The sequence below is a fragment of the Atractosteus spatula genome, chromosome 27 (genome assembly GCF_055471065.1).
Source record: "Atractosteus spatula isolate fAtrSpa1 chromosome 27, fAtrSpa1.hap1, whole genome shotgun sequence".
NCBI lineage: Eukaryota > Metazoa > Chordata > Actinopteri > Semionotiformes > Lepisosteidae > Atractosteus > Atractosteus spatula.
Window position 1 is genome coordinate 3,748,710 of NC_142732.1, and position 17,854 is coordinate 3,766,563.

The 17,854-nt window shown below is 43.6% G+C and overlaps 1 protein-coding gene across 2 annotated transcripts; it reads right to left on the reverse strand.

The window, feature by feature from the left end:
- Positions 1-1,428: 1,428 nt before the first annotated feature.
- gusb (glucuronidase, beta) lies at positions 1,429-13,677 on the reverse strand. 2 transcript variants are annotated; one of them, XM_088906558.1, is made up of 12 exons: positions 13,351-13,677; positions 11,451-11,636; positions 10,457-10,638; positions 9,669-9,811; positions 9,017-9,204; positions 8,677-8,829; positions 8,151-8,329; positions 7,135-7,281; positions 5,965-6,049; positions 5,178-5,354; positions 4,197-4,332; positions 1,429-2,706 (listed from the first exon to the last, which is right to left on the reverse strand). In XM_088906558.1, exons 1-12 carry the CDS (start codon positions 13,585-13,587, stop codon positions 2,558-2,560), a joined length of 1,962 nt encoding a protein of 653 aa, XP_088762684.1. In that variant the 5' UTR covers positions 13,588-13,677; the 3' UTR covers positions 1,429-2,557. The 2 variants fall into 2 exon arrangements, with proteins under 2 accessions (XP_088762684.1, XP_088762685.1); XM_088906559.1 differs by having other exon boundaries at positions 1,429-2,956.
- Between the last annotated feature and the right edge of the window lie 4,177 nt (positions 13,678-17,854).

Consider the following 17,854-nt stretch of genomic DNA (forward strand, 5'->3'; position numbering starts at 1 on the left):
AGACGGACTGGTAGGTTAATGGCGTCTGGGAAAACTGTCCCTGGTATGGGGGTGTGTGCGTGTGTGCCGTACAATGTGTTGCTGTCCCGTCCAGGGTGTACCCCACTTCTGCCTCATGCCCCTTGCTTGCTGGGACGGGCTCCAGCTTGCCCACGATGGGGGCGGTAAGAGAATGGATGGATTTTGATAACGAGTTAAATGATATCTTGTAGCTGTATTTGTAACCATGCTTGTTAAAGGGATGGGGTGGTCATCTTGTGTAAGACTGTTGCACAGAACTACACCAAACCATCTGCACGTCTTCGTCTTTCATTCACGTTTGCTTTTTGTTCTCCAGCTCCAAAGGGGACAACGTCTGTTCTGGTCTTGGAAGTGTTAATCTCTGTGCGGAGGGTTCTTCCTCTTGCAGCTTTGTTGGAGCTACACTGAAGTGATAACGAGCCTATCTCCCTGCTTTTTAGAGATGAAGAGGCACTTCTTCTTTTGTTTCTGGTTAAGAAGTAGGCTGAGCAGAAGTTTTGCTAGTTAGTACAGCAAATATTATAGGAGTTTTGTAATCTGAAAGTATGGCAAATATATAAATATTTGGCATGAAGCAACTGTCTTGATAAGGCTTATGTGCTCATATATGAGACATGTAAAAAGACTTTTACTACTTACACTTGCTGAAGGGCCAAAGGTTTTTGATTAAAAATTGTAACAATCTCCTTCTTACAACTTTTAGGTTATTTTTTTCCCCCATCTTATGAAATTTTGTATCTTTTCAGCTTAACTATTTGAATACTTGGACTACTGCCTTCCAGAAAAAGCGTACATGCCTTCTCAGTCAGCCAGGTATATGAAAATGATCATTTTGAAAGGGAAATATATCTAACACTGAAGGCGGACTGACTGACCACTGCTTATTGTTCGATTGTGGTCATTATAAGCCCCCTTTGCTTAGCTGTGTCTCACTGCTACATCAATGGGTCCAGATATAGTGTAGTATTCAGTCCTGCTCTTTATTCACCAGTACTGAATTCACTAGTTTTATGCTCGGATGATGTATTTGACCAGGGGTGAACAATGTTAAACACCAGTTGTAGGGTCCAGGCAGCTGTTGTCAAAATATTAATTGGCAGATTATTTATTATGGTTGATATAAATACCTGTGCTGAAGAAGACGTATGTTTGTACAGTAGTCGGGGGTGTGTTCTGACTGGTTATACAGTAGTACCCTTGAGTGAAGGCAGCTGATAGCACTAACAGTCACTGTGACAGAGCAACTGGCTACTTGAGTAGCAATCTGGTCAGGCCCTTGTTTAATGATTTTGATTACTCTATATTGGCAGTAATATACTTGCCTAGAAAGGGGCAGTATTATAATCCTTATAAAACACTTAACTCTTCAGCTACAGTATATTCAACTATTACAAATTGCTGACAGACTTTTTCTAAACTTTTATTAATCAGCATAAGATTTTTAACAAGTACAAACTTCCCCCTTGGGGAAAATTCTGCAAAGGTCCTGAAAAGGTGTTTTTTTTTAAATTGTAGTTGTAAAAAAAGACATACTCTGAATTTCCAAAAGCATAACAATTAGCACTCTTTTTCACCTGAACACATTTTTAAAAATATATATTCAAGAGGCAGGTTACAATGCTCTCAGTGTTCTTGATAAAAATCTCGTGAAACACCTGTTCCATTTTAATATTTTTCTTCCTTGTTTGGAAGAAAAGCATTAGTTGCCTTCATCAGTGAAACCGTAGTTGGCACAAAATTTCTCTGAACCGGTTCACTGGTTAAATAGGCAACACTATATGATCGAACTGAAAAACAGAAACTAGAGGACTATAGCATAAGATCACTGATCATAAGTCCAATTTTGTTCACTGCTCATTTTAAACACTGACATTTTTTTTAAAAAGCCCCAACTCACTGTTCTGTGACCCCATTAAATTTAAGAGTGAGGAAAAAATATTCCAGAAGCTGGTTTGTTCTATGCAAAGCAAATGGGATGAGCTCTGCAGTGCTTGCTGAGAGAAGTAAAATGAATTGGGGAATGAAAATTGTTTGAGTCTGGTTTGCAGCTACTGCATTAGGCAGGTTGATGGAGGTTGCTGTTGAAAGTTAAGCAGAGCTCGGCTTAGACCAATTCAGAAAGGGGCAGATGTAGCAGCACTACAGTGAGTTGAAGGCTCAGTTATTAGATTTCTCATCTTGGGCAGATTCTGCACACTGTGGTAAAAAACAGAAGGGGTCTATCTACTGTGTAATAACAATACCAATAGAAAAGGGGAAACTCGTGTTCCTCTTAACCAATATTGCAAAACGTCTTAGTGATAGAATTAAATAGAAACAGTTTTTAACCATGGAGGGAGAAAAAAAAAGTCTCCAGACATGATGCCTGACAGTGAAGGCCACCATCTTCAGCCTGCAGAGGCTATGGTGATCTATGGAAGCGTTTTTGGAACTAGGGTAGGAATAAGGCACTATTCATGAGTAAGTCTGAAACGTCGGTCTACTGGTCCTCCTGCTGTGGAACGAGCCAGGCCGAGGGTTGGTGCTCTCACTCCTGTCACGCGCAGGGATATCTGCTCCAGGGGGGCAGGCGGCCCGTCTCGTTGGCCAGTCTCCAGTACCGCTCCCTCAGCAGGAAGGCCCCGGCTTTGGGCTGACGCTGACGGCTGAAGATCCCCTTTTTATTCCCAACCACGCGGGTGATGGCTGCAAGGTTGAGGGAACATCTATTACTGTAGCCAACAGGCGGCGTCCAGAACAATAAGGCACTGCTGTGTGTCTCCCTCCCTCTTAAAGGGGAACTGCAACAGTGTTTTTCTATTTGGGGTCAGAAAGAATCAGCAGTGGTGAGTGCAGTTCAGTTTCAGGTTTCAGGTATGCGCAGCTCCGTAGTGTTGTCATTGTGATTTAGGATGAGGCAACCAGACTTCCAGTGATGGGAAGCAGCCCTATTACACTATAAAAAAAGTAGGCGGTGAAATGTCTGCTATACAATCTGTACTTATTCACTCATAATGTACATCCCATTACACTAGCCATTGGAGGTGACTCGTGAGCAGGAAGGGCCACATCATATCGCAATTCTCACAAACTCTTGCTCTTGGCCTTGGTTTGCAACAACACTGACAACCGTACAGTACTTTCGCGAAGTTCACGATTTGTGCTTAATTCGAAATTTGTAATTTTTTTGTATGCCATCAATAAATCTGTTACTGAGATTTAATAACCGGTCTGAGAATTTTGGACTGCAGTTCCCCTTTAAAAGAACGTGCAAGAGAGCCCATGACAAAGCCAAACTATTGCACAATTGGGCATGATAGGAAATGATAATTCCTCCCCTTACTTACTCACTATATCTGAAACAACTGATGACTTGAGATAGTTTTCATACAAAAATCAAGTGTTTCTGTTGTCACTATGGCATCCTGGTATGCAGCCTCACTGGGCAGGAGTGCGTGTCTCACAGTGTCAGCAGGGAGCCCTCCCAAGCACAGAGGGTAATTATTAACTTTCCATCATGCCATATGTGTTTGGCCAAAAAACAAACGTCTGACATATAGACTTAAAACAAAAGATTCCTGGCTTTGCCTGAACACAAAATCCTTTCAAATCCCACGCTAGTTGGAATAAAATATTACAAAATATGGCAGCAGCAGCAGCAAGTTCTGAACACCTGTGCTGAACAGCTCGGCATTTCGAGCTTTAGAAACACTTCTGAAAATAAAACATGACCTTTTTGTATTTTTGAAACATTTCAGAAAATGAAAACTGACCTCTGTCACAGGCCAGCTTAGAAAAGCACTGGTCTAGCTGTAGTCTCTAGTGGATTTCCATATTCTACCCTTACTAAATGTAAACATAAGCTAGGTTTGAGTTATCAGTGGAGCAGTTACTTGCATATCTCTACTTAGCTGTTAACTAAGGGTATTTGTTTGGTCAGCTGGCAACCTAACAAAAAACTGAATAAGGGCTGATTTGATAGATCCTCAGATACATGGGAGTTTTAATTCTGGTAAGTGTAGTTCAGGTTATACTAAGTTAAATAACTTACATTCAGCACATATGAATGAATAGTAATAAGAGTGACCACAGAATTCTATTCTTGGGGAGACAGATAATAACTGAAAAGACTTCCATTCCTAATTCAGACTTTTCAGGTTTCAGGTTACGGATCGAAGGGTTAGAATGATTCTTACTCTGTGCCGTCATGAAATCGGCGAAGTTCCAGATGAGTTCACCGATGACATACTCCTTCCTCTTCTGGTCAAACACCGCATGATAGTTCTGCAGTACAGTCTTCTGGTACTCCTCGGTGAACATCATCGGAGGATCCTACAAACACATGTGGAATGCCTTTGGATTGGCTCGGTCAGCAGGATGCCATCACTGCTACAGACGGACTGCTGATTAATTGATTCACATGCAGAAGAGTGATGTTAAAAGGTGGCATCTCAGCAATTTAATATTCTAAACCAAGTTTATAACCTACGAGAACCAGACTCGCTCAGATCATAGGCTGGGCTTTGTAACCCAGATATTGCTAGCTTGAGATTTGCTCATGTCACTACAAGACTGACTGTGATTCTCCAAGAGACTGGCCGTTAGTCAAGTGTTCAGCTCATTCTGTGCAACAGATGTTCTTGCCACTTGCTGACAGCCAGCAAGATCTGCAAGAGATGCACTCCCTCTCATGTCTCACAGCAGATGACATGATATGTAGCTCTGCGGGCAGGTTTATCGGAGGAGAACAAAGTATAATGTGGTAGTAGTTCAGGTGGGTAGCTGCGTCAGCATGCGTAGGCTGCAAAGGAACTAGTAATAGGTTTATTCCATGCTGAAAAAAAGAAAGAGAACACAACTTTTCGGCCGTGGAGCCTTCACACACCTGAAGAAGGCTCCACAGCCGAAACGTTGTGTTCTCTTTCTTTTTTTCAGCATGGAATAAACCTATTACTTGTTCCTTTGCAAAGTATAATGTGGTTTACTTAAATTTAAGTGGCTCAGATCGGACCCTTGGAGTCACAACCCTAAATGCCCAGTGGATTTACTGTTTGTATGGTATATGTATCCATCTTTCCCATTTGGCTCCTTTGCTTTTTCTATAGCACTGTGTTGAGTGAACCCCTTATCAGCAGTGCTCTGCTGCATGTTTTAATGAAGGATGGCTCTGTACTCACAGTGTGTAATCCAGGAACAACGTCTGCCCCGTATTCACTCTGAATGATGGGCTTCTCATACATGCGGTACCAGTTCTCAAACTGGGTGTTCAACTGGATCTGAATGACCTCCGGGTGCCCAGGGTCGTGGTACCACGAGAAATAGCTGTTCACACAAATCACATCCACGTAGGGGGCCTTTCGAAGGAAACACAGATTAGTTTGCCTACAGCACTCCGGTCATGCTGCAGAGAGGAATCACACAGCGCCCATTCTTGATCTCCAAGCTTTTACTCTCAACTTCAGCAGGAGAATCAAGAGTTTTATATAGCTTCTGAATACAGAAAGAAATGCTGCTTTTATCTGATAACTATACAGGCTTTTTGAACAGCATTTTTAAGGAAAAAGCTATAAAAGGACAAGGCCTTGGCAAATGTGTAGTAAATTAAAGAATATGTGTGTATTAAACACTAAAAAGAAACAATATAAACCACTCACTTTTGTGAAAATCAATTTACAGTGACCTTCCATTAAAGTCTTCTATTTACTGCAAACCTCCAAAAGAAACATTAATCTCGATTACAGTTGTTGACCAGATTTTGATTTATGTCAAATGTCTTTGTGTTAAGTATAAATAAGATAATGAGGAACAGCGATGGATTCTCAAACAGGTTAAACTGGTTGAACAGGTTTCAAATAGTGTTTAGAAGGCAGTACAGTACCAGATGCCTTTGAACCTGAGTCACCACATACGTGATTTTGCTTCAGATTTTGAAATCGTGCTGCAATCAAGCACGATGATACCGACCCCCTTATCTCTGGCAAAATTGCTGTCCGAAACAAAGGTGACAGGCCGGGACCGATCCAGGGATCTGGTGTGTTCTATCACTGACCTGCAGAGACATTTCGTGACAAAAGAAAATTACTTTTGAGCTGGAGTTGTCAAATATGACTTCAGTTTCAGAAGTATTCAGACATCTGAAAGTTGGATGTCTTTTTGTCTCTTTCTGTGGTTCTTTTGTTTGATATTTTTAAACTCCCCTTCAGCACATTTTTCCCTTACAATGACGCTTTCCCAGGACTCCTCAAACGGCATTCCAGCAACCGAAGCTGGGGACTGGCTCTGCGTACAACACAAACGCCCACACCCAGCTACTACACCCTGCGTGGAACTATGTTCTCACAAATCAAATGCCATTCCACCATAAAACTCGCCCTCTTAAGTCTACAAACACTTTGAGATTTGTAGGGAAGCCCTAGACTGGAATCCTCAAGGATCCCACAGGAGAGGCAGACCCAGAGGGACCTGGCGCCGCCGCCTGAACAGCGACATGATGGCTGCCGATAAACAGCTTACTTGGCAACAAGTCAAGGCCATGGCCGGGAACCGGCCGAGGTGGAAATCTCTATTATTGGCACTATGCGTCCATGAGGCGGCGCTATAGCACCCTGACTGACTTGACTAGTCAATTTTTTAACAAGTAGAGGTTAAGTATGCAATGAAATATATAAAGAACAAAAGAAAAACAACGATATCGGTCCACATTTATGCAGCTACTCCTCTTGCCTGCAGTAATGTCCGACTACACAGCTCCTCCTGGTTAATGATGAACAGCCGCAGGTGGCGATCATGCATCACGGCATCATACAACTCCCACAATGAACATTTTTCCCTCTGCAGGGGTCCATCCAAGTTCTTCAATGTAACACCTGAATGAGGGCAGTTCTGAAACTCGGATTTCAGTACCGTGCTCATACCTGCTCCAAATCCCATCCGATCATTTAAGATCAGAAAGCGAATTCACAAATGTGCTCCAAACAGAAAACCGAAATCAACTGGCTGGTGATTGAGAACGCTGCCGTTTCTTCTGCTCCAGCCGAGAGAGTGCTCCTCCACTCTCCACTGCTGCAGGCTATGGGTCTGCTCCTGAGCTCTTTAAAGGTTTAAAACATTCTCACGTACCGCTATTAGCCTTACTTGAAATAGAAACCTGCAGGGGGCATCTCAGAGGCGGGCTCGTTGGCAACAGACCACATCACCACGGAGGGGTGGTTCTTGTCCCTCCTCACCAGCTCCTCCATCACGACCAGGTGGTGCGCCAGGGACTCGTTCCCAAAACTGCGGCTAAGAGAGAGCAGATGCCACCCTTACAAATGCCAGCCGGGACAGCTGTTGGCAGCCTAACGCCTGTTCTGAGCTGATTTAAATCATGTGCAAATTCACACATACGAGTGAATGGGGTTTCGTTAATTCCCAGAAACCAGAGAGCTACATTCGGAGAAGCTCACTGATTCATGGACAGTTGGGCACTGAGCTATGACAGTCAAGCATGTGCATGTCAACAACAGCTTCATGTCATGGTAGAAGTGGTGGCTCGGTCTTAAATTTCTATACAGGGACTTTTCCTGTGAACTTAACGTTGGCCTGTTATGTAGCTATAATATCATGTTATATATACAGTGCTTTTCATCCCAAAGGATCCCAAAGTTTTACATGGGGATCCACCTAATAACACAACCAAAATGTAACACCCTCCTGGGTGACACATCATAGTCATTTTTTGCCAGCACCCTCTCTTCACAGAAGGTCAGATGAAGAAATGAGAAACTGCTTCCCAAGCTGAATTTATGGAACTCTTCAGGAAGGCAATACACAAGCAGTCTGGAGTTTAGCCAGGATATTCACCTCTAGCTTTTGGAATGGTGCCATGGGATAGTTCATGTCCAAGCAGCAAGAACCTCAGTTTCACATGATGTATTGTTGCTGAAGAAAGAGGGACGCCTACTGGTTCAGCAACTTAAAGCAGTTGCCTGCTTTTCCTTAGGAGATCTCCCATCCCAGCACCGAACAGGCCCAGCCTTGCCTAACTTCCCAGGTCTGACAAAATCGGACGAGAATGACAGGATCTAAATTCTCCAGAGTTAAGCCCCTGCAAACAGCAGCTATGGCACACAGTCCAGAGTGAACACAAATGCCCCCTGGCAGAGCCTTACATGTCCTTGATGCCCACGCCGGGGCATTCGTCGATGACCACGATGCCATGGCGGTCACACAGCTCCAGGATCTCCTCGGCGTACGGGTAATGGCTGGTGCGGAACGAGTTGGCGCCGAGCCACTTCAGAAGATTAAAGTCCTTGATGATCAGGGGCCAGTCCAGCCCCTTCCCTCTGATCTGTTCCAGGGGAAAAAAACACAGCATGCACCAACCTTTCTCTCATTTTTAAAGAACATTTTTGCTCTGAATGATATATGTGCTAAAACTAATATTACTTACATGTATAATTGGATGTAATAATTCCTTTAGACTTGAAATCCTGAATTATTAGCACATTTAATCCATCTTAAGTGAATTTTTTAACAGGGAAAATGTTATACCCTACTTAATGGGCAATCAGAAGAGAAAAGGTGACTGCTGGAGTTTTGATCAACAAATGAGAAGACTAAGTATGAAGTACTGTATTAATTTCTTACTCAGTTCAGAGCAGCTCTTCACTGCCACCTACTGGTGCTGAAACTTACATCCGAATCCTCATGCTTGTTCACCCCATGGAAGTAGAAAGGCTTATTGTTGATAAGGAACTGTGTCTTTGTGACCTGCACAGTGCGGATCCCAATGGGCAGCGTGTAATAATCCTCATACTGTGAGCTGCCAGATTTGGCACTCATGTGCACCTGCAATACAGCAAAGCATCAGCTGCAGGCTTGTTCAGTCACGAAGACTACAGACTACACCCAGATCATGCAGTAACAACGAACAATTTTTGTAGCAGGCAGAAGCTGTCAGTACATGCACCTGCAACCAAAAGATAGCCATAAAATGAGGAGTGAGATAAAAGACCAAACACAATCGGACACGTACCTCCAGAGAATATAGATACCCTGGGTTTTCATGCATCAGATAGGGCCACCAAAGGTTCACATCTGCCACTTTGAGTGTCCCAGAGGTGCCACTGGCTGTGGCGACACTGCGACGGTCCTTATCAGACAAGTTTACCGTCACCGTCACTTCCTGGCTGCCCTGGATGGACACCTGGTAGCTTACTAGCCCTGCAACCGAGACCCAACAACAGCAGTTTTCACACCTGCCATTAGACAGCACTTTGTTAGCAAGCGGTTGTTTTAAGGACCTGCTGAGATCACTTGGATGCACCTGTTCAATTTATCACACAGGGTCATTTTGTATCGGTCTTCTCTACATTGTCTGTTGCTGTTTCTTTTCCGGCATTCATTGGGTATTACAGCCCTGAAAAGCAACATTCCCAAACTGTGAAATGACACTAGGGGCACATGCAACATTCTTTCAAGAATTTTCTTCAAAGGCAATGGTTTGTTTGCTTCAAACCACAATACTATAATCAGCACTGCCAATCACAAGACATTGAATTGGGTAATCAAACCTAACTACAGCTCTGAAAGGCAACCACTTTCAATGTCTTTACTTAAACAGACCCAACAGACTGGTGGATGTGTGTTACCACATGAGTTCGGAACCAAGCAATGTGTTCACATACCTGTGTTATCCTGAAAGCTGGTCTGCACTGTGATGTCATCGATGTATGCCAGAGGTGTTGTGTATAGAAGGACAGGGCGGTGAATTCCAGCATAGTTAAAGAAGTCAAAGTTCGTGTTCTGCACAAAGTAGCCAGCTGGGTACCTGTTCACACCAAACAAAACAGTAGGTCCCTAAAGGTGCCTCAGATGCCAGTTTCCACAAGTATACCAGAAAATTCTCATCCTGAAAAAAAGGCTAATAAGTATTGGGAGGGCCAGTTCTTCCACACTGTTAATAACAAAATATGCGAAGGTGGCACAGTGCACCTTATCCATCCATCTTCTCACTGCTTTATCCAATTCAGGGTCGTGTGGGAGACAGAGCCTATTCCAGCAAGCAACAGGCACAAGGCAGGATACACCCGGGACGAGAAACCAGTCCATCGCAGGGCAGACAGATACTAACACACACTCACACCATTAACCTACCAGTATGTCTTTAGACTGTGGGAGGTAACCAGAGCATGCAGACACAGAGAGAACATACAAACTCCACGCAGACAGCATGCCAGGTGTTAAACTCAGGGCTCCAGCACTGTGAGGCAGTGATGCTAGGCACTGCACCACCGAACCTCCCTGAATGAGACTTCAGTGGAATTTCGTGGTCGAGAAAGTGGATTACCTGTACAGAACATGCTAATGCCAAGATGCGGTGAAAGACTGTGGTTGAGGTTCTCAAGAGAATGCTGACCTATGTGCTCCTACAAATCACAGAGGCTTGTAAGGGCAAGCACGTGTTAGGGCTCACCTTGTGGGATCGTTCATGTACTGGATGGTCCCGGGTGGCAGCGTGCGCAGGGTCAGGGTGTTGTTGACTGCGATGGTGATCCGGCAGAGCTGCGCGGGATCCTTTCGGATCAGATCGCTGATGTCGGCTTCGAAGGGGAGGTGGCCTCCCTCATGTCGGGTCACCTCGACTCCGTTAACCCACTGAAAGGGAACCGACAGTAACGCTGACTTCGAGGAGCCATTAATGACACTTTTCACCTGCCCAAGTGTCTTCCTCCTTGTCCATCATTCTGCCACTGAGGATTACCCAACCACGCCGGTACTGTTCATGGGATGTGGCTTTGCAAGGCGAGATTATACACGCCAAGACCTTCAAACTCAACCAAAATACAACCCCAATTTCACTATGTCGCCAGAAAAGTGAAAGGCAGGAAAGGCTCCAGATCCACCAAGCCTGCAACATGATGCCACCACATTCCTACCTAAAGCTCAGAATAGAAACAAGCCAATGGGCACACAAGCATGTCACCTCCTGCTGCTCGTTACTTGGTGAGCTCAGGAGGATTCACACACCTCTCCTGCCTGCACACAAATAGGGTTCATGTTAACAAATAGTTTTATCTATTTATGCATGTTTTGTATTTTGGTGTTTGATTTCTTTGCAACAGCAGCTTGTTGTCACGTCTGGCAGATATGAGAAACTGGTCCACTCTTAACACCGCCTGGACAAACATCAGACATGAATGGCATGCAGCTCTTGTGCTACACATCGGAGTGCTCGTTTCCTGAAACAGGAAGAGAACAGCAGCAGTCATTCCTGCTGTGCGAAGTGTCCACTGGAGGAGTTGCTCAGCAGGTTTTTTTCTTTTTTTGCAATGCCAACGTCCTGCTGATCTTGCGATATCTGTAAGCTCTTGCAAGGCTGAGATAAGGGGTATTGCAAAGCCGGTCCCGTGCGCTTGTTCCTCTTTGCACGCCGCCTCTCGAGTGTGTAGGGCTGGAGGGCTACTCACCACGACAGAGAAGTAGTGAGCGCTGCCCACACGCAACACCACCCGCTGCCCCCTGTCCGCCAGCCATCGTCCCGGGATCCACGCCTCCCTCTCATACCACACCCAGCCGATGAAGTCCCTCAGCCGCGGGTCCTGAGACATGTCGTTGAAGCTCGCCGGGACGGGCATGTCGCTCACAGGGCCTGTCTGCACCACACAGAGAGAGATACAGTGCCATCAGGTAGATGAATTGACGGGGATTGACGGGGGGGGGCATTTATTTCCACAAAAAATAATAGAATGACTGAGCAAATCCTGCTGTGCTCCCGAAACTTTGGCCCAATAAGTCAAAAGCAAAAAGAAGACAAGCTAGGCTGAGGCTGGAGGGTCTCCTCTCCCTTTCCTTGTCATGGGCTTTTTCAAGACAGCTTTGTGTAATTAGTGAAACCATCTTGCACTATAAATACGCATAGTGAGGCTAGGAACAAACCTTAGCTGAGGCCTCAACCATCGACTGTCTGTAAAGGTCACAGCAGCACGGGAAGCCAGGGACACAATGGACTTTGTACAGGACACAGACACATGTGTACAGGGACAGTTCAGAGGCACCATTTCACCCAGCCAGCATTTCTCAGAAACCCACAAGAATACAGAGAGAACTTGCAAACTCCACACAGAAGGCACCTGCATCTGCATTCAACCTAGACCATAGAGATGTGAAGCAGCAGTGCAAATCACCACACCAAAACTAATTGGATGGGGAAAAAACCTGACAACTCTACACATGTCAATGCAGTGTTGCAACCCTGTCAACAAACACCACCACTTCCACACTGTTAAATGAAAGGTGCTGGAGATTACCAGAAGGTGAATAATGAGCAATAATTAACCCAGTCTATAGGATTTATCATTCAAAGTCTCTGTTTCTCAAGCGGTGACAGGTGATCAAGTACTGGGTCGCCAGCTGTATTATGTTTCCTCCCCTATGGGATTTATAGCTGTTCTGACAGATGTAGGAATTATGGGATCTGATTTATTTTGAGGATGGATGTCTAATCTATGAGTATTTCTTACACTGTGGGAGGAAATGTGTCACTGTCTCTGCTGCCAGTCGAGAGTGCCTTATTTAACAGAGCTTCTCTTTTCTCCTGACCTGCAGCGGTGCATGGTGTGAGACAGACATGCCAGTACAGCGTCTTAGAGTTTAATTTCCAATACATGATGGAAGGCTGGCTACTGCTACAGCATGCAGAAAGGTTGGCAATAACACAGAAACTGGAATAAGCTGGGTTTAGGTTGGGAATAGATTAGTGAGGGAATAGATCTCATTTTTAAACAGAAACATTTTTCTTCAGTGCACAGTGCGTGTTCATAATGTATAAGGAACTATACTATTTTTACTTTGTATCATTTTTCTTCAGTGCACAGTGCGTGTTCATAATGTATAAGGAACTATACTATTTTTACTTTGTATCATTTAATCTTACTCGCAATCCCTTCTTATAATTTTCCATACTCTTGACAACAAGCCACATAATAACACTTATGATGGGAGCTAGATTTTCACGGGAAAATCCCGCGTTAGTTTTAATCCTCATGTAATTAGTACAAAGCATGTGACTACCCGTCGCTTTGTACAATACGTCACGACTTACTTAACGTACAAAAGTGGTGAAACAACTCGATCCACCGCTTGATTAACAGCGTCCTAACCAAGTCAACATTTACGGCAGAATAAAAACCAATCAAGTAAGTACACCCTTGCAACAGGCATGCACGGGCATAATGTGGCTGCAATTTCTCGCCCACATGCTTTCATGAATTGCGATGACCCGAGACCTTTGTCGGATCAAAATAAAGCTCGTAGTCAGCAGCACAGCCCACTACGTTTCTGCAGGCTCTCTCGCTTCCCAAAATGTACCTCTTCAAGGCGCCGTTTGAACCACTGCTCCACGAAACTCGCGTTCCTGCTGTCGGAGAAATCGGCTCTGAATTTCCACACTCCGTTCACTTCCTTGATCTCCCGGGACGGCGATTCCTTGGGGAAGAGCATCCCCCCTTCGACAGCAGAACAGAGCCTCCATGCCGAGAACATTAAGAGCACAGGGAAGAGTAAAACCTTCATCTTCTCCTCCTCCTTCTCCTGCAACAACAGCATCTCCTAGACCAGACTCGCTACCAGCGGCTCACGGTGTCACCTGACCGCCCGATCACATGAGGGGCAGGCATGAGGAAATGCCGTCTTCCTCCGACAGCAGACCGAGCGACTTCTTTGCGAGTTAGGGAATCCTGGGCGGATGTTCAGACTCATCCTGTTTCCGACCTTCACTCGTTTGCGCTTGTTTGTCCAGCTGTGCAACCCAGCGCTGCACAAGTAACAAAGTTCGAAGATCATGTTGCGACAGAAGTATCAGTCCTGTGCCTCAGCCGTGCACTAGGTGGCGACAGAGATCACTGCATAGAAAATAGTGCGCGCTGGTCATTCACACACTGTATGATATTATTTTGGCACTCCACAGATTGAATTTTCATGCTTTTTTTTCCGCATGCTCCACTAAATAAAAAGAAGGTTTGGTTATATTCTAATAACTGCATTTATTTCATGTTTAACGCAGACGCTAGTCGAAAACAAGAATGTATTGCAATTTCATTGTGAAAGCAGAATCTGTCATCTCATCATCCGTGGCCTCACACGGTCCGAGCTGTGAGGAAACCCGCTGTTTTCCAGTCTCCAGGTTTGCACCGAATATATCAGGTCAGTTCACCTCTTTTTCACGCACACTCCCACTTAAAAAGAAGGAGACAAAAATAATTATACTTGCCTTTAATATTGCAATCACTTTGTGTTGCAAAGGTAGCATGGATATTAGTTATCACCTGTTCTAAAGCTTCATTTTTCTGTCGACTGCCAAGTGTTAAAGGAGATTGTTCTTTGGTGGCGGTTTGACTGGGAAACGTGGAAAGGAAGCCGTGTAACAAGAGGTTTTAGTTGTAGTCCGGAAGGTGGAGCTCTTTTCTGTGAAATACAATTTCCGAGCCAGTGCCTTGGTGAAGCCGAGTCCTCTCAACTTAAAATTAATGTTTTGCAAACATTTGGGTATTGAACCCTGTATCAAGGCCATCCCAAACATAACTAAGAAATTTTACCAAACGCATCTCTGTTAAAGGTATAAGAATCTTGAACGAAAAAGTATTAACATTCTGAGTACGCATTTATTAAGTATTTTACATTCTTCACATGTATTATAAAGTTTTTTTTCTTCCGGTTGTTTCTGATAATAGTTCGAAGTGCTTCGTGAAAATGAGTGCATTCATTGCCCTTTCTTACTGATGCTTTGATGAATAGAATATTGGGGTTTCCAGTTATTTTAATTAACTTTTCCATTTTCAAAGCTTTTACTGGTGAAGTGAGGGCCTTCAAAACAGACATGCAATTCTGGATTTTCAGAGTTTATTCACCCCCAATAAAGTAACTCATTTAGGCTAGTAAAGAGTTAACAAAAACACTTTGTTTTACAGCCCGTACTGTCCTTCTGTCCTGGTCTATTGAGTTTTTAACATTTGACAAATTAGGCGTTCTGTTCTCTTTGATTAACCAAGATGTAAAAGCGTAAACACGTGTTCTTTAAAATGCTGATTTCTGTAATTTTACTCCTTTTTTATTTATGACCTTTTCGAATACTGTTCTTTTTCTTTTTAATGATTTATACTTAGTACCTTATCTATGAATTGACTGTACTTCATAAAGTGTTTAAATTAAAGTCTGTTGCCCGTTAATTATTAAGATTGCAATGCTATTTTAAACCAAATGTGGAGATAAGAACTCCATTGAGCTTTATAACTTGCAGAGATTTGCCTTGATCTTTGGTGCTCTGGAGTGCAGACTGTTTGAACTCATTTAAAACCTGTCGAAACACAGGCTCGGGTTTCAATATTTTGTAATAGGAGGTAGTAGCGATAATATTCCAGAGAAAATTGAATGCATAGGACTTAATACATAATACTTATAAAGTATTATGTATTAAGTAGGACTTAATAAAGTAGGACTTAATAAAGGCAATACATCCAATAAATTCAAGGTTAATTTGGCTATTCTAAATTCAAGGTATTTATCTAAAATGATTAACACCCATGGCTTTTACATGAAGGGTAATGTTAGGGAAATTCAGGGAAATTTACTGACTTTATTTTTCTGTTAAGTGGTTGTTAATTCAGGGCAACATGGTGGCACAGTTTTTAGCACTGCTGGGACCCCGGGTTCAATTCCCGGGGTGCTGTCTGTGTGGCGTTTACATGTTCTCCACATGTTCGTGCGGGTTTCCTCTGCATGCTCTGGTTCCCCCCCACAGTCCCAAGGCATACTGGTAGGACTGGTAGGTTAATTGGCTTCTGGAAAAATTTGCCCTGGTGTGAGTGTGCGTGTGTTTGGGTCTGCTTGAGCATCCTGCCCAGGGTATACCCTGCCTTGCCCCTGTTGCTTGCTGGGATAGACTCCAGCTCCCCCGCAACCCTGTATTGGATGAAACAGAAAATGGATTGATGGAACAGTGGGGGCTATCATTACAATCACTACAAACATTTCAGCTGGTATGTAATAAAATTAGACTCTTTGGAAATCTGTACATTAAAAACTGAACCCACTAGAGAGAAGCTCTGTAAACCAGGGGCCAAGATGTGCAAAAAAATGTTCAACACAACAGGTGACACAGGTGAAGGTGAGGCAGTCATACTTGGCAGGATCTTGCGATACTTTACTGGAAAAGTGCTTTCACATTCATGCTGTTCACCTTGGCTCTGTCCATTGATAATTCCTTATATCACCTTTGTGAGATTTTGTTTCTTTATGTACAGTTATTAACTTTTATCAAAATCATATGTCTATTTGACTCGATTATGGAACTCAAAATGTGGCATGAAGAGGAGGAAGAGAAAGCTACTTTCTGACACAGTAACAGTTATGTTGAAAATGCTGTACCATTCCTGAGTGCCTTCCTTACAGCACGGGATTTAGATTAGGATCAGTACAGATTGTAGGGCAATCAGGTGTTGCATTATCAGTGCTCATTGCCCTTGACTGGGCTAAAGCAGGAAGCAGTTTCATATTTGACACAAATATGACCGACACTCATAAACAGGAACCCTTTTAAAATTTAAATACTGTACAAAGCCAGAAACCTGGAAAAATATTGCACTCTTAAAAAAAATCAAACTGTTAAGATACTTGCTTGACTATATATTAATTCATTTCAGGATTTCCTCATTAGAAAGTCATCCAAAGTTTGTAGGTAAAATAACTAGTACTTGCAGAGTTGTGGGTGTGTCCAGTACTGTTCAGAGCTACCCCTTACTGCCTTTAAGTAAACAGATGGACATTTCCATATATAAACCATATTATGGATACAGTTCCCAGGGTGCTATCTGTGTGGAGTTGGTATGTTCTCCCTGTGTTTCCTCCATGTGCTCCAGTTTCCCCCCAGAGTCCGAAGACACGCTGGTAGTTTAATTGGCTTCTTGGAAATTGGCCCTGGTGTGAGTGTGTGTGTCTGTGTGTGATCTGGCATGGACTGGCATCACAACTAGGGTGTGCCCTGTGCCCGGTGTTTGCCTTGTTAGGCTCTGACTCCCTCTACAACCCAGAGGATCATTAGAAAATAGATGGAAGGAAAAATGGGAGCTATGAGCAGAATCAAATGTAACTGTGTATTGATTGGCTACGATATTATCATTACTGTACTGTATGGTCTTATCTGATTCTTCACTTTCTCCTCAAGGTTATACGTCCTGTAGAAGGTCACTTATAAATAGGTATTCAAATTTGTAATCTTCACTCAAAATGAAGAGACACTGATAAACCTGGCAGCTTGGTGGGACAATTGTCAACACGCTGTGCTCTGATAAAGGTAAACGCCTCTAGCAACCATGTCATTGATCTGCTGACGCAAGCAGCTGCTGGTAATTCAGTATTCAGAGCAAAAGAAAAAGAGGTTTTTCTCATATCTTCCTTGTTCCCCTGAGATAATGTGACTGCTTAAATTTTTAATGTCACTCACACTGAATAATGTATAGCAAGTGATCAAAGAACTACAGTCTGATCAATGCCTTGTTGGGTCCCAACCCCCACTGTCCAGTCTTTCATCTGCAGTCTTGCACCAAATCATTCCATATGCTTTACAGAAATAGGCATGAGCACTGTTTTTTTTACTTTTTTGTGTCCTCATTAAAAGAATTCTGGTGCATCACAATGATCGTGATCCACTCACCTCAGTACGACCTTCTTGAATTGGGTAATGGGGTGCAAAGGAGCTCTCGAGCAGATAGAGCCGACATGGCAGCATCCTCTTTGTGAAGAATACGTTTTCATCAATCTGTATTTGCGACCAACACTCCAAGAACAAAAGCTTCACTTGTTCAGCCTGGGAGCCTAA

Coding starts and splice junctions, on each gene's coding strand:
- gusb (XM_088906558.1), bottom strand. CDS start 13,587: ATGCTGTTGTTGCAGGAGAAGGAGGAGGAGAAGATGAAGGTTTTACTC. Junction 11,637..13,350: donor TCAAACGGCGCCTTGAAGAG/GTACATTTTGGG, acceptor TGTGTGGTGCAG/ACAGGCCCTGTGAGCGACAT. Junction 10,639..11,450: donor CTCACTACTTCTCTGTCGTG/GTGAGTAGCCCT, acceptor GTTCCCTTTCAG/TGGGTTAACGGAGTCGAGGT.